Genomic DNA, 16,154 nt, shown 5'->3' on the forward strand with positions numbered 1-16,154 from the left:
GCCAATCAGAAAGCAGGACCTCCGTGGCTTTTAATACGACCGACGCTCTCCGGTCATCACTTTTCACTGAACGGACCAAGCAACAACATCGTCCCCTCTGATTGATGTTCCTCACGTTGTGTTGGTTGTTGGCGTTTTATCTGGAAGAAACGCGTGTTTGGAGAGAGTACCATCAAGTGTTGACGTACCTCCGTGAAGACTTGGAAAGAAACAACAACAACAACAACAACGAACAGAACATCCGGACAACATCATGTCGAACAACATGTCGAAACGGTTGAATGACAAGACACGAAGCGACATGAGTGGCCAAGGAAGCAGTGGAGATGGGAACGGTAACATGACTGCTGAACTGTGGGGTGAAGTGTACGACTTGCTGTGTTTAAAGATGAAGACCGACGACGCGTACGCCAAGTTACGTGCGAAGGGCGACAACCTGATGTGCGACCAGATACGTTCAAAGATGAGGAAGCTGACTGAACCCGAGAAAGGCACATCCAAGAAGACGATCAAGAAGATCCAGAAGAAAAAGACACGCAAACCCACAGCCGTGGTGACCCCCACAGCAACGGCAACACCCCCCACCCCACCCCCACCCCCACAGCGCCAGTCCCCACCACCACCACCACCACCACCACCACAGCAGCCACAGCAACCACGACTGTGGCGACAACAGACATCGACACGAGGGGGACATCCTTTTTGAAACCTGCCACACCTGCAACGCCTGCAAAAAGACGATCACGGAAGAAATTATCTCTGAAGATCTCTCCTCAAGAACAACTGTAAGTACCCTGCTCTTCTTTGTCTCAGTCATTCTTGATGTGATTCATATGCATGACCTATGCCTATCCTAAATGGACTCTGTCCTTATGATTGACAGGACCCCTGATGTCAGTTCAGCCCAGTCCGTGCTAGAACAGTGGTGGGAATAAACCCCTCGGGAGCCCACCTATTCACCGAATGCCCCTGTGACGATGGCGACGGGTGACCTCGATGATCATGAAGCGCTCAAGATGGCCACTCTCCCTTCCATGGATCTGGACACGCTTCCCCTGCTCGAGGCTTCTTGGTCACCAGCATCCCCGGAAGAGGTTCATGTCTACTCCTCAGGTACGCCCATGGTTTGCGACGATGATGATGATGACAACGTTGACCTGGATCCTTATGGAGAAGCTCAACTCACTCCCCTACAACGCGAATGTCGTGTTTGCCGACACAACAACATGTTAAGATACATCAGTTGCAACAGCGGGCAAGTGATGTGTCATGCCTGTGAGCTGGAGCTCATAGACTGTACTTGTAGTATGTTGACCTATGACAGCATAGTGACACATGATGACATGCCTATCGCATCTGAGGATCACATCTTATGGTGATCCTCCTCTTCACTCGAAGAACTTTGTCAACACGCCAGCTGCAACCGTGATCAAGTGATGTGTCATGTCTGTTTCAGGGAGGCCATAGACTGTACGTGTTGAACGGTTGGGCCTCTCACAGGTTTGAGGGAGGACCACCTCTTAGGGACTTGAAGATGGAAGAGCTTGAAGATGGAAGAGGAAAACGTTGTCGCGTTATTGTTGTTGTTGTTGTTGTTGTTGTTGTAGGGACATGCAAAGCACTCCCTCCTCCATTGACTTTTCGTATTTCCATTGTATCGGGTTGTGATTGGTTTTTTCATGATTAAACAGTGATTGATTGAACTGACTCTTTGTGTCTTGATTGATCTCAACTCCAAAAGAGTGCCGAACCGAGGGTAGAGGTTGAGTTGAGATGTCGTTGACGTCGTCTGTCTGTCCGTCTGTCTGTCTGTCTGTCTGTCTGTCTGTCTGTCTGTGCCTCTGTCATGTCAGTGCACACCAAAGTGAAGAAATAAAATTAAAAATAGATAAAAGAGAAAGGCCATGCTTGAAAGATCAGCTGCCTGGTGTCAGTCATTCCAGGACGCATCGATCCCCCCTACACCCCTCCCCGTGTGCCATGTCATGTCATGTCATGGATCATGTCATGGATCATGCCGTGTGTCCGTCAACCCAAACACAGGATGACGTCACGTGATGAGGTGTAGGAGATGGAGAGTTTCATAAAAGCTAAAGTCATGACCTTCCGTTGAAGGGTGTAGGGTGGAGAGTTTCATAAAAGCTAAAGTCATGACCTTCCGTTGAAGGGTGTAGGGTGGAGAGTTTCATAAAAGCTAAAGTCATGACCTTCCGTTGAAGGGTGTAGGGTGGAGAGTTTCATAAAAGCTAAAGTCATGACCTTCCGTTGAAGGGTGTAGGGTGGAGAGTTTCATAAAAGCAGGCGAACCCTCAGACCTTCTTTCAGTGAAGTCACCGTCATCATGGAGCAAAGACGTTCTATGAATGCCATGTCATCCTCCCGAGATGTCGTCACCGATTCCGAGTGGGTGTCTGAAAAGGCGAGAGAACAAGAAGCGAGAAAACGTTCACTCTTGATGGACGACACACTCTTGATTGACGACAGGTGTCGACACGGTGACGTTCTGGAGAGACCTTTTCCTTCCTTGTGTCAACCTTCTCATCCCCACTATGATTCATTTCAAGAACGTCTGAGGTCTTTTAAAACGTGGCCTCAACAGATGACCAAGACCCCTTATGACATGGCCATGGCTGGCTATTTCTATCCAGGACGAGGGGACTGTGTGACCTGTTATTGCTGCGGTGTGGCACTCCGCCAATGGGAAGCCACAGACCAACCCTGGAAAGAACATCTGAAGCATGCCAAAGTCCCCTGCGAATACTTGTGTGTGTTTTGTCCTGATGGAGAAGTGAACGAAAAATACAGACGTTTGGTGTCCCAAGAAGCACGGAAACGAAGAGTCGAGTGTCTTGTTCACCCCAAGTGACAACGTTTCTTTTTTTTTTTCAAAGTGGTCAGACGTTCCTACCCTCGCGGTCACCCCTCCCTCGTGTTCACAAAAATCACAGGGATGTCCCCCCTCATCCTGTGACTTTTGTTTTGTGGTGTTGGTTCATGTGATCAGGGGGATTAAATTTTTTGTTAAAAACTCATAGTCGTGTTATGTTGTCTGTAGGATGAAGAAAAAACAAAACAGGATCGAAATGCACATCCCGATAAAAAACCGGATCGAAATCGGACCAATCCGAAGCCTGGGTGGTCGACCAATCAGAAGCGGCGCTCGGACCAGGCGGGGCTCTGATTGGCCGAACCGGGGTTGTGCTTTCTCTCCCATGGTAAAATCCATTTCCTATGGAAAAGAAACACAGGGGTCGGTCCGTTTTGGAAAACCGAGGTGCAGGCCAGGCCCCGGAACGAACCAATCGGGGGCGCTGCCTGGGGAACCAATCAGGAAGCAGGGTGTCAGTGTCTCTCCTATAAAAACAAAACAAGAGCGAAGCCACTCACACACACTGCATTCTATGAAACCCATCATGTCAGCTCGATACAGTTGTAGGATGTGCCAGACCGACAGTCACAGTTACCTGTACTGCCCTGAAGTGACATGTACCGAGTGCCACACTCAAGGTCACCGTCACTATGTCTGTCCGAAGCTGAACAGTCAAGAGAAGCAGGAGAAGCAGGAGAAGCAGTACCAGGGCCCCTGTTACAACTGTGAAGCCCTGGGTCATTTCGCTGCAGATTGCCCAGAACCCCGTCGAAAGAAGACTCCCCATCGCCTGGACCGCTGTTACAACTGTGGAGCCCTGGGTCATTTCGCTGCAGATTGCCCAGAACCCAGTCGAAAGAAAACGTTAGCAACACCGTCCACGTCGACACCCGTGGCATCCGTGGCAACCGTGACCCCCGTGGCCCCCGTGACACCCGTGACACCCGTGGCACAAGTGCTTCATCTCATCGAAGACATGCATTCCGATGTCCTCGACCTAAAAGAATGTCTCACACAACTCCGGGTAGGCATCACACCTCGTCTAGAGAAAAGAAAACGGAACAGGTCCCCCTCACGAAAACACGTTTCAAAGCGCCGACGACACCTTCCGTCCGAGGATGAGATGGAAGTAGAGGATGGAGAAGTGAGATCCTCTGAACAAAGTGACTAACGCATGGGTCATGCTGCCCCACTGTTTTTACCCGTTTCCCATCGTTTGCAGTTTTTCCAGTGTTCCAGTGTTCCTGCCGTTTCCAGTTTCCAGTTTCCAGTTTCCAGTTTGTTTTCCAACGGCCCTTTTCAGGGCCACCCATCTCTCCCGAAAGACAGCTTTTCCTCCTTTGCTTTGACGACCCTCCCACCCCCCACCCCCCACCACACCGTGAACCCACCCCTTCTCCCCTCTCCCTCCCTCCCTCCCTCCCTCCCTCCCTTCACCACCCCCACCACCACCCCACGTCTATTTCTATTTTTAGAACAACACAAGAACAACAACCCTGTCGATCTTGTTCCCCTCGTACGGGCGCTTCTCCGGGTTTTCCCCCTATCCCTCCTCCTCCTCCCCGGAAACGGAAGCGACGCCCTCTTTCCATGCGTACGCCACCGGACACGGATGCGACGCCATCTTGCACGCGCGCGCCACCGGAAACGGATGCGACGCCATCTTGCATGCGCGCGCAGGTACCCATCATGCACTGCGCAGGTCACGTGACCGGAAACGGATGTGCCGCCATCTTGGTCCCAGAAATCTGAGCGGTCCCAGAAATCCTGGTGGTCCACTACCGATGCAGGTTACTACTGTCATCCTTTATTTGACTCATTGTTGATAAATGTTAGCAAAGGATTACACAAACAGAATACACCAAACATGCTTTATATTCATTCATTCAAGTGTACATGCATATTTACAGGTCAACAGATAAACCAGTTTCACACCGGTGACCATCAGCTGACTGTCTTGTCACCTTTCACAATTAAACTGTAATGACCGCCCTGGCTCCGCTCGTCCATCTCACATCGCTAATGTGGTTCCCTCGAGTGTCGTATCTACACAAAGACATGGAGACTTCCTTTAAGTTCCCAGTGAATAGTCGCGCGTGTGATATACAGCGCCACACCAGCTAGGGAGGGTTATATCTCTTCCCTGGTCACCTAGCACCCCCGGGACACGGTTCGCGGCGCCTCAGACGACTGGGCCACCCGTGCCCCCTGTCACAGATGACCAACTGTTGACATCGGTATATGTTATCGCGCATCCACATACCACGTAAGCAGAGTGTCAGGTGTTATTCTATCCCGGTGTCTGACGTATGCCAACTGTCTGTCTTGATGTTGTGCAACAAAACACCCGTCTCTTATAGCCATGCCCTGTACTGTTGTATATGACTCTGCTGAAATTCGAGAAGAATGTCTCGTGATAAGGTGGGCGTGGTAACTCGTTTTTCTACGTTTACCAGTCACATAATCTGATTTCGTCATTGCCAAGATAAGCTGTATGTGTTACATAATATATGGTGTAGTCTTCCCATTTAAAACATACTGTTTGCTGCATTTCTTAATGACGTCATAATCCCATCGCTGTTTTCTGAAAAATGTAAACAGGCATATAAATTTATTCTATATTTATTAGGGATTAATAGGTGTCTCAATGATTCAGAGTTGCGTCCCTTAGGCATGAGAGGCAACGATGATCGTGGGTTTATCACAGCCAAATCCGTGCTCCGTGGTAAAAATCTTGACCAGTATTATTTCAGTATTTCACTACATGAAGCCTTTTCGTTTTGTTTGTTTGTTTGTTGTTTAACGCCCCACTCGGCAATATTCCAGCTATATGACGGCGGTCTGTAAATAATCGAGTCTGGACGTGACAATCCAGTGATCGATTTCATGAGCATCTTTCCACGCAATTGGGATGCGATGACATACATCAACCAAGTCAGTGAGCCTGACCACCCGATCACGTTAGTCGTCTCATGATATATGTATACTGTAATGTATACAGTTCAAAGTCTACAGTCTACTGTATACAGTTAAACATCTCACTCCCCCATTTATGTATCATATAAACTAATAAGAAATGTAAATGTTTTCCGAGAAACTGTCACATACACGTATATATTACTGTGAGGAGCCAACAACGTGTCAGCTCTTTTCTACATATCCGCCATCGTGCTGCTGTTGTCTGCTGTCCATGATGTCTGACCGACGCTATGGCTACTTCCGCTGCCCTAAGTGTAACGCCCACTGGGAGAGTTCCCATGTTTACTGCCACGGTTTCAAGGTAGGTTGTTGGTGGTTATAGCGTCTCTCTTTCAGACCCCTGAATATATATTTACTGATAAAATATTCACCCAACCCGTCCAGACCCTTCTCAGATCCAGCACCCTATAGATCCCTTTTCAGATATGAAATTCAGAAATATGGTTCCTTTATAGACTTGTTTTTATTTAACCCCATACAGGACAGGGGCTTTTTTTTAATCTAGCGGTTGGAGTTAGTCACTGCTGGGGTAGCCCAGTACTTAATGTGTCCGGTCGTTCGACTCCCTGCACTGCTCATGGGTTTAAAGTCTGGGTAAATTAACATATCGTTTCAACAAAATCAGTTAATAGTAGTTGCGATTGTATCTTAGACATTTATCAAAATAAGATGCCATGTGTTGATATTTCTAAATGATACACGGAATTTCGGATATATGAAAATAACTAAGGGTGTGTGATAAACTGTTTGTGACAGTGAAGGAAAGTGCATGTGTACATGGAGTATATCTTTATGTGTTATCTCTACAGGCTGTGTACGAACAGGACTGCAAGTCGTGTAAAATAGGCTGCCTCCCATATCGGGCAGAGAAGATGATCTGTTCCGTGTGCGGTAGTAAAGATTGCACATGCACCAGTGAAGACCGGAAAAATAGGAATATTGATCTCAACAAACCTCACAGGTCTGACCTGTGTCACAAGTGCAGGTCTGGGAGACCGTGCATATACTGAGGGTGCAGCATTGCACTGAAAGTTGACTGCCTACAGCACCAGACATTAAGGATTGCCTATCTCTCCATAGATAGATGGTAATAATGATGATGATGACGAAAATTCTTTGATAATTGAAATGTCTGACAAAACCTAAACACTATCCTCCAGCTTGTGAGTTTTTATGGGTTTCTTTAGATGTTTGTAAGTGCACTGTAAATATAACAATTACCTTTGTCTAATTTGCTTTTAATCCGTACGACACTTGGTTTTTGTAACGAATTTACCCAATGAAATGATTGAATTATATAATAAAACTGCAGGGCAAACACAAAAGGATATTTACTTTGGCAGGTTACCAGACAATTGAGCTCTGTTCAACAGATTTATTTTTAAAAGTTGCGTCATTTGTTTGAGAACCGCACCGTGACGTTCATGGAAGTCGTTTTAGTATGTGTGTATTATTGTAAACAAGAGGCCATATACATCCATACTATTCAAAATCACTCCACTGAAAGGCATCAAGGGAAATCCTACTTCTAGTTTCGTTCTCCATCTGTTAGTCACACATAATCTGTATATGGGTGTAAACAAACTCCATATTTGGCATATAACAGATCAATATCATTCCTTGAATACGACACTCAGACATGGGCAGTTTGCCAGGTTGTCTTGTAAAGGGAGATAACCATGGTTCCTGTTGTTCAGGTGGGCGTAAATGGACCTAAGTTCTAAATATACCACTTACCTGCATACTGATGTCATATCTATCCATGCGGTTTATATAAATAAAACATTTCATTGCCATGATTGCTCTCTGTGTTACGTTCCTTAAATATTGTTTGGGTAACCTAGTAGTTATTGCGTTCGCTCGTCACACAAAAGGCAGGATTCTATATTAGTTTCCATATTTTCATAAACTATTTCTCTATATGGAGTATCAAACGACGATATCTTTTCTTCAGTTGTACATCGCCTATATTCGTTATAAACTACATGTGTATCTGGCCAGGTGATGTGAGGCGACCCAAAGTCGTTCCAGGATTCTCTGATTGTTGGTTTGAATATCAGATTCTTCCTGATTATGATCCATGGTTTGTACCTATTGTATATTGTACATGTTACACATACTGATGGACAAAATTAACGGAACACAGCACAATATCGAAGAATATCATTTACTTCTGTTTCCAATTAAAAAGACATGCAACAGTTTGTCACTGAGGGTAATTCAGACACTGATGCGTTTAACACATTGCCAAATAGTGTCTCCTCATCGTCAGGCACTCTCCGACTTACAACTGTTCCCCTATATTTGTCCACAGTATATACACCCTCTCATTAGCCTCTGGCTGTCAACTATGTAAATGCCTGACTTTTCTAAAGATTGTATAATAATAAGGACCCAATGATTAGATAGACACAATTTTATGGATAACAACTTCTTTAATACTGTAAAAGGCGACGTTTCGGTATAGATCCTTATACCGTTGTCAAGCAAGACTGAATGAGGGACATAGTGCAGAATATATATAGCAAGTGGAGGATTAACAGTAGAGGATTAACAGTAACAAAAAGGGCATACATGAGTGGGATAACATAGGTAGGTGTGACAACAAGGATGATGCTATCACAACACGATGGACAGAAAACACATAGCTGGAAGCCAATGGGGCATGAAGCCAATAAACAGGTGATTATTGTTTGATGAGTTCATAGTAGGCGGATGGGATGAAATAGCCTTGATCTCTGTTGATTGTTGGGTTGTGGCGGCGAATGTGGACTGCTTCTGTTAGTTTTCTTTTGGTGAAATCATGGAGGTTGTTGGCGAGGATTTGGACGTTGTCCCAGTTGATGATGTGATTGGGACAGTTGATGATATGGTCCGAGATGGCTGATTTGCTGTCGGATTAAGTAATGCCTATCAAACAAGTTAACCCAATGATTGTATATATGATGATATTCCTGTACCACATATGCTTGTTGTGTTATATTTATGTAACCATTCCATGATTAAATCATCATGTGATAAAAAGACACAGTGACTTTGTCCTTGCTTTTACAAGATCCATTGTCACGTGGATCATGTTTGATTGGAATCTTATGTGAGTGAGTGGGTTGGGTTTATACGCCGTTTTGAACAGTATTTTACTAATACCGTTGCTGACATCATTATGAAGCAGTGACTTGAAGCCCCGATCATCAGAGTAAACTTTGGTCCCTTGTCCTGTGATTACTAGAAATGGTGATGCGAAGGGGAAGGGGTTAACTATGAGACAGAGAACCATAAACGGAGATGTCCAACTATCAATATGACTGTTGCTTGATGAACCATTACCGACTGGTTTATACAGACGCTCACAGTATTGACAACTGGTTTCAGTGAACTCGGTTCTATAACTCTTGTAGACCGCGTTATATAAATACATGTTGGATATATTTTGCGAATAAACTTTCATTTGTATTATTGGGTTAACGTTAATATCTACAATACCGAAACATATCAAGCATTTAAAAGAGGTCATTGTTCTATACAGTTATGGGAAATGAGAACTGCATTGTCGTAACTCTCAGTTCTATGAAATACATTGTAAGGGACAATCTCGCTATCCTGACTTTTGGAAACACGTTAAATATTTAAAAAATGTGAGGATTCGGCCAAATCTTCTTTCTCGCACATTTTGTATAATTATATTGAGTGTTTCTATAGGTCATGAATGTCCCTTACAGTATTCCATACAAGTGCTTTCCGACGCATGTCAGCCGTGATACATAATGTGTTACTTAAACATGAACATAGGTAGGTCAAGGCTGTCTGAATATTTATTCCCAAACTAATAATGGATTTACGCAGTAGCTCATTGTATAACCTGACAATCACATTCGTAGAAATGGCTATTCCAGTTTCACTTTTGCGATTTGGTTTGTCTTCAAATGTTGCGTGTACAGTAAATGATGTTCCAGACGTCAGGTAGCCAGACTCAGTTCCTGTTCTCGCCTCCGTCACCGTCTACTGTTGTCTAGTATTGTCTGTATCTGCTGTCCACAATGTCTAACCGACGCTATGGATACTTCGAGTGTGATGAATGTGGTTCATCCTGGGAGAGTGCCCATGTCTACTGCGATGGTTTCGAGGTAAGTTGATTGCGGTTGTTTGGACGTTATGATTTAATTACAATGTTCACCCCGCGCCGATTGGTACGATTCTCTTTAAGGTACACGCGACAGGACTTAACATGCTTGATCTGGTGTAAATATCACCTTGATAAGCGGTGTTTATCATATCCTTGTTCGCTTTACTTGTATGTGTTTGATTGTTATCGACATGTATGAGTAATGCAACGAGTGAGTGAGTGAGTATGGTTTTACGCCGCTTTTAGCAATATTCCAGTAATATCACGGCGGAGGACACCAGAAATGGGCTTCACACATTGTACCCATGTCGGGAATCGAACCCGGGTCTTCGGCGTGACGAGCGAACGCTTAACCACTAGGCTACCCGACCGCCCAGTAATGCAATGAACCCTTTCGGGACGATGTCGTTCCAATCGTCGGATTAATCATGTCCTTTATATATAGAAGTTAGTAACATTATTTTTTCCATTTTTCCCTTCATATTGTCCATTGTACTATTGCAATACTTCACAGAACTCTGGGGGCGGTCGGGTAGCCGAGTGGTAAAAGCGTTCGCTCGCGTCACGCCGAAGACCCGGGTCCGTTTCCCGACATAGGTACAATGTGTGAAGCCCATGTCTGGAAAATTGCTAAAAGAAGCGTAAAACCAAACTCACTCTCTCACTTATAGAACTGTGCGTCGCTCTTTAAAGCGACGATTAACGATACTGATTCTCTTTTAGCAACTAGACTTTTTATAGCCACCTCAATACAGTGAATCTACCAGCTGCAAACGTTATTCTGTATTTTGCTTATTCAGCACATGCCACAGGATTTTTGTGACGAACTTACTAAAAGAAATTATTTGAACTTGCTCCATATAGAAAAGCTTAGGCGCCCTCAACAAAATCTGGTGTGCGATTAAACGTGCATGTTGTCTTGTATAAACAATTATATTTACCCTAATTTGTGACAAAATCTGACAAAAAGAGCGTATGCTCGCGTATATGATAAGTTTCTGAATTATGTATGTCGATTTTGAAAGTTCTTTTTTTTCTATTTCTATATTTATCAAGTAACAAATTAACTCACAAAATCAAATTCAACATGATTTGACTCACAAACTTGGAATGATTTCAGCATATACCAATATAAAACTGCACAGCAATTACAGGTGTTTCCTTTGGCAACGAGCCAGGGGCGTTTCCGTTTAAATGGTTGCTCAAATGCATGAGTCATGTGTTCGATAATAGTACACTGAGGTTCTTGGAAGTCGTTTTGTATGTGCATGTTATTGTGAACAAGAGGGGGCGGTCGGGTAGCCTAGTGGTTAAAGCGTTCGCTCGTCACGCCGAAGACCCGGGTTCGATTCCCGACATGGGTACAATGTGTGAAGCCCATTTCTGCTGACCCCCGCCGTGATATTGCTGGAATACTGCTAAAAGCGGCGTAAAACCATACTCACTCACTCACTGTGAACAAGAGGCAATGCATTTCAACACAATTCACTGTTACGCCTTTGAAAGACAGCAAGGGAACATCCTACTTCTACTTTCGTTTTTCCATTTACCATCACATAATCTGTGTATGGGTGTAAACAAATTCTATATAGGGCATGTAATATATCTACACATCTAACTCGCTATAAAATAAACTACGGTTATAACGAACTCAAAGGGGCTACTTATTTTAGTTCGTTATAACCGTAGTTCGTAATAAGCATATATACAACAAATGGCCGTGACCAAAAAAATAAGTTCATTATATCCGTCAGTTCGTTATAAGCGTGTTCGTTATAAACGTCGTTTACTGTATATCTTATTTGTCCACTGCAGCCGGTGTACGAGCAGGACTGCAGGACATGTGACACCCCCTGTCTGCCCATCCGTGTAGAGAAGCTCATCTGCTCCGTATGCAACGAAAGGGATTGCATATGTACTGAATGTGGCGAAAGAGAGAGGAACATCGACCCCAGCAAAGCACACCGATCTGACCTCTGTCACAAGTGCCAGTTAGGCTACCCCTGTCAGTAGACAGACCTCCACATATGTAATCTATGAAGTGAACTTCTGTAGTATGCTTGATAGTAAGGCACAGTACTTGGTGTTATTTACATGTTACAGGTACTGATTTACAAAAAATGAGGGGACAAAACTCAATATCGGAGAATATCATTTACTGCTGTTTCAAATAAAAGAACGACATGCTATAAGTTATGATACTGAAATTCACGCTTCTAGTGTATTGAATACATTCCACATAATGTCTGTCATCGACAGACATTCTTCCACTTCCAACCGTTCCCTTATTCTATCTTTCAGTATATACACACTCTCATCTGCCGCTGGTTGTTTACTATCTATATTCCGTTTCCAGGACCTCTACAAAATATACCTTTTCTACCTACGCTTCATTACCCAACAAGACCTTGTTTCTGTGTAATATCATTCCATGATTAAATCTTAAAATACACAATGGCTATTTCTTTGCTTTTAACGAACACGACATCGTCATCACCATTGTTCCAGTATTGTGTGGATCTTGTTTGAGCAAGGGCTTGTGTTAGTGAGTGAGTGGGTTGATGCCGCTTTGAACAGCATTTTACTTATATCGCGGCTTGATTTTGGAGAAAAGCTCGTTTAGCGTTAAATACTCTGGTGAAAAAATCACGGATACTAAGGGTCACTACCGGCCAGTGTACACAGATGCTCAGTGTTGACGACTAATATCGGCCCTTTCATACTTTGTAGCCCTCCTTATGTAAATACATGTAGGATATGTTTGACAAATATACCTTCATTTGTAGCGTTACTTATATATCTGATATTTACTTTGTACACAGTGGTTTCTGCTTAGTAATATGATCTCCGTTATCTGTCTTCAAGATACACCGGGTGGGGCTGGGGTGGGGATGTGGGGACGAGTGGCCCAGTCGTCTAAGACGCCGCGATTCGCTGTGCAGAGTTCCGTCCCTTGGGCACGCCAGAAACCGATGATTGTGGGTTCGAATCCCGGTTCGCCCCGATTTTGTTTCTAGGTTTGTCAGCACCATACCCGTGCTCGTGGGTTTCACCGAAGTGGTAAACGTCTGAGACCTTCATCACTCCGGCCTTCTTCCCACATTAAGCTGACACGCCGCGATATAACTGGAATAATGTTAAAAGCGGCGTTAAATCCAACTCACTCACTCACTCACTCAAGATACACCATCCCCAGTCCTCTCTGCATGAAGACCAGCACTGAGCCTGTTAATGGAATGTCATTTTGTTACTTGAAGCTCCACAATCTCTGCTATCCGAGCATATTCTGACCACTGGAGGGTTTAGTATATAGGGAGAAATATCGGACACGGTTCTGTACAAAGTCATGCCTTCGAATGAGTGAGTGAGTATGGTTTTACGCCGCTTTTAGTGAGTGAGTGAGTTAAATTTTAACGTTACATCGGCAATATTTAAGCCATAACGTGACGAGACAAAATTTGACATTAATGATATATGTTTAAACAATATTAAAATTCTCTCGTCGAAGGACAGTTTAATAACTGAGTATCACAGATTTACGTAAAACTGTTTTGAGAGCATGTAAAAATGAATTAGGATTCACCAATAGGGGATAAAAACGGGCTAAAAGATAAAAACGAATCACCACACTAGGGACCATGGGGACTTGTACTTTTGCTACCTGCATGGACCCAAGAAGAATTTACATCATACCTTGAGTTGTTGGCGATGATTGACAACATAGACAAACAACAATTAATACAACACATACGTATTCTACGATTTAAAAAAACATGGCAGAAATAAATATACTTTATTAATCAGCAACAGCCATTGTGTTACCAACGATTCCAACATGGCTGGGTTACCAACAAAAACGATGTTGTATTGGCTCGTAGAAAGAACATTTAATAATTCAATAATTACAAGTGGATGTGTTTAATTGCCTGAAGACAAGAAAGAGAATGTGAAAATACGATTAATTGCTTATATTTAGATTGTTTACTAATGAACTCTAGCGCTGTTGATATTGCTTTTGATTCGGCCGTAAAATGGAACAGTTATCCGGAAGTCATGAAGATGTAGTCCTGGATTCAATGATGGTGGCGCTGGCAACTGTGTCACCGTCCTTGGATCCATCTGTAAATATAGATGTGAAAGTATCACATTTGTTTCTTAATTGATTATACTCTTGTTGATAAATACGTTGATTTGTTTAAGATTTCTTCAATTTAGTTAATATTGGATCCACCTCTGGCTTTACTAACGGCCATGGTGGAGAAGACAAAATCTGGGTTGTGGCTATATTTTCAAGTGTTATTTTAGCAGCAGATATATGATGTTTTATACTTATACCAAGGGGCGGAGTAAGAGACGATTTTGTATTATAGAGATCGTTATAGAGAGGATTAAACACAATCGAAAGCTGGATTGGAGTCATTAGTGTTATGTAAAGACAATTTAATGCGACGTTGCTTTAGTGACGGTACATCAGCCTCTACGTACAGACTTTGAATCGGATTGGGCATTTGATTTCTGTTCAACTTTTTCCTTTCTGTTTTTGTTAATTTTCGGTGATGCGAGGTCAGAGGTGATGCTTCTGAATGATTCTCAGAAAAAGTCGGTCGAAGGACAGACGAAGTTTGGACACTCAGGTTGATCAGATCTGACCCATGTCAAATCGGTCTGACACCGAACAGATGAAGTTTGAACAGGACGGATGAGTGCAACAGAGTAATTCATAACCGAAGGAGTTGTGGCTTGACAAGTTGTTTAGCATCTGCGAATGAAATGGGTTTTTTCCGCACTTTAGTTTAATAAATTTGGTTTCTGTTTGCCAAGTAGGGCAGGATTTAGAAGATGCCATGTGTTAGCCATCACAGTTGGAACATTTGACGTCTTCATGACAATCCATGCCCTCATGGTTGGCACCACAACGCTGACAAACCACGGGGCGAGTACAGGTTTTTTAACCATGTCCATACTGTTGGCGTCTATAGCACCGGAGTGGATTGGGGACATACACATCCACCCCGATGTTAACATAACCATCTTTAGTTTTTTGTGGAACTGAAGCACGGGCAAAAGTGAATAGATAAGTTAACTTTTGTTAGAACAATGTTTGATTTTTCATCTTTGCGAGTAAAACGTTTGATTTTTACTGATTGAACAACTTGATTCTTAAGGTCAGATACAATTTCCTCTTCTGAACATATCCGCCAAGGAACGAGTCCAGTTACTAACAATGCCACGAGAAGAGTGTGTTCTGTGTTCAGAAACAACAAGGTCCATATTGGCAAATAGATTGATTAGTAAGAGATTGAGCGTTTGTTGTTTCCGAGCACATACAACCAGAAGAGATCCAGTACGGGGTCCGGTGACATTTTAACTTCTCCAAGTGCCCTTGTATTGCTTTGGAGATAGCAAAGGGATTTAACTTAATGGGTAGGTGATCTGAAGCTTCGATTACAAGGAATCGAGCCCAGGAATCAAGCCTCATTAGATGAACTTGTGTTTAAATGTATTCTTTTCGAACCAGTGTGAGTGTGAGCCATGATGAAAGAAATGTGTTCTGCACCCCTTATCCCCATCCAACATGGAGTGCCAAACAAAACTCCGATGCAGAAGTGCACCAGAATATCCAACATCCAAACACCAGGGGTACAGGGGAGGACTACTCCAGTAAATACGACATGAAGAGCTATATTTGTCTACCAAATACAATGCAAGACTGGTTCGGCCCATGACAAGAAATTGGAGACATACAGAACTCAGAGGGCGACATCAGCAGATTAGCCCATGAGCCACCGCCTTCTGGCATGGGATTCCAGGCAAATTTATACAATATAATTACCATTTAGAATATGCATACCCAATATTCAATAATTTCAGCATGAATGTTTTCTATACGTAGAATCGGGCCAATTCTACCACCCGTCTAGGTGAAGTAAGGGTCGAAGTGGTGTGTTGGGCAAAAGGAACACCGGTTCATGGCTCCAGTGCCCTCAACCACCAGACTCCCGACCTCTACCGACACCCACGGGGAACGCCAGCAATATCACTGCTGGGGACACCAGAAATGGGCTTCACACATTGTAGCCATGTCGGGAATCGAATCCGGGTCTTCGAAGTGACGAGCAAACGCTTTAACTACTAGGCTAACCGACAGCCCCAGCAAATGGAGTGAGACTCACTTCATCGTCG

At 43.7% G+C, this 16,154-nt stretch overlaps 3 protein-coding genes across 4 annotated transcripts; all 3 read left to right on the top strand.

Moving 5' to 3' along the window:
* The first annotated feature begins 3,388 nt into the window (after window positions 1-3,388).
* LOC125378510 lies at window positions 3,389-4,118 on the top strand. Its single transcript, XM_048393904.1, has one exon. It carries the CDS (start codon window positions 3,402-3,404, stop codon window positions 4,038-4,040), a length of 639 nt encoding a protein of 212 aa, XP_048249861.1. The 5' UTR covers window positions 3,389-3,401; the 3' UTR covers window positions 4,041-4,118.
* A 1,823-nt stretch (window positions 4,119-5,941) lies between these two features.
* Window positions 5,942-7,647, top strand: LOC125378511 (zygote arrest protein 1-like). The gene is made up of 2 exons (XM_048393905.1): window positions 5,942-6,149; window positions 6,658-7,647. The coding sequence occupies exons 1-2, from the start codon at window positions 5,952-5,954 to the stop codon at window positions 6,856-6,858; spliced, it is 399 nt and encodes a 132-aa protein (XP_048249862.1). The 5' UTR covers window positions 5,942-5,951; the 3' UTR covers window positions 6,859-7,647.
* LOC124136177 (zygote arrest protein 1-like) lies at window positions 7,640-12,423 on the top strand. Of its 2 annotated transcripts, XM_048393909.1 has the most exons (3): window positions 7,640-7,722; window positions 9,802-9,972; window positions 11,787-12,423. In XM_048393909.1, exons 2-3 carry the CDS (start codon window positions 9,886-9,888, stop codon window positions 11,982-11,984), a joined length of 285 nt encoding a protein of 94 aa, XP_048249866.1. In that variant the 5' UTR covers window positions 7,640-7,722; window positions 9,802-9,885; the 3' UTR covers window positions 11,985-12,423. The 2 variants fall into 2 exon arrangements, with proteins under 2 accessions (XP_048249866.1, XP_048249865.1); XM_048393908.1 differs by lacking the exon at window positions 7,640-7,722 and having other exon boundaries at window positions 9,678-9,972.
* The last annotated feature ends 3,731 nt before the right edge of the window (window positions 12,424-16,154 follow it).

The sequence above is a fragment of the Haliotis rufescens genome, unplaced genomic scaffold (assembly GCF_023055435.1).
Source record: "Haliotis rufescens isolate VD_foot unplaced genomic scaffold, xgHalRufe1.0.p SCAF_121, whole genome shotgun sequence".
NCBI classification, from domain to species: Eukaryota; Metazoa; Mollusca; class Gastropoda; order Lepetellida; family Haliotidae; genus Haliotis; species Haliotis rufescens.

Bases quoted from the DNA above. Each gene is read 5' to 3' on its own strand.
- LOC125378510 (XM_048393904.1), top strand. From the start codon at position 3,402: ATGAAACCCATCATGTCAGCTCGATACAGTTGTAGGATGTGCCAGACC.
- LOC125378511 (XM_048393905.1), top strand. From the start codon at position 5,952: ATGTTTTCCGAGAAACTGTCACATACACGTATATATTACTGTGAGGAG. The intron at 6,150-6,657 runs GTAGGTTGTTGG...TTATCTCTACAG, and splicing joins TTTACTGCCACGGTTTCAAG to GCTGTGTACGAACAGGACTG.
- LOC124136177 (XM_048393909.1), top strand. From the start codon at position 9,886: ATGTCTAACCGACGCTATGGATACTTCGAGTGTGATGAATGTGGTTCA. The intron at 9,973-11,786 runs GTAAGTTGATTG...TGTCCACTGCAG, and splicing joins TCTACTGCGATGGTTTCGAG to CCGGTGTACGAGCAGGACTG.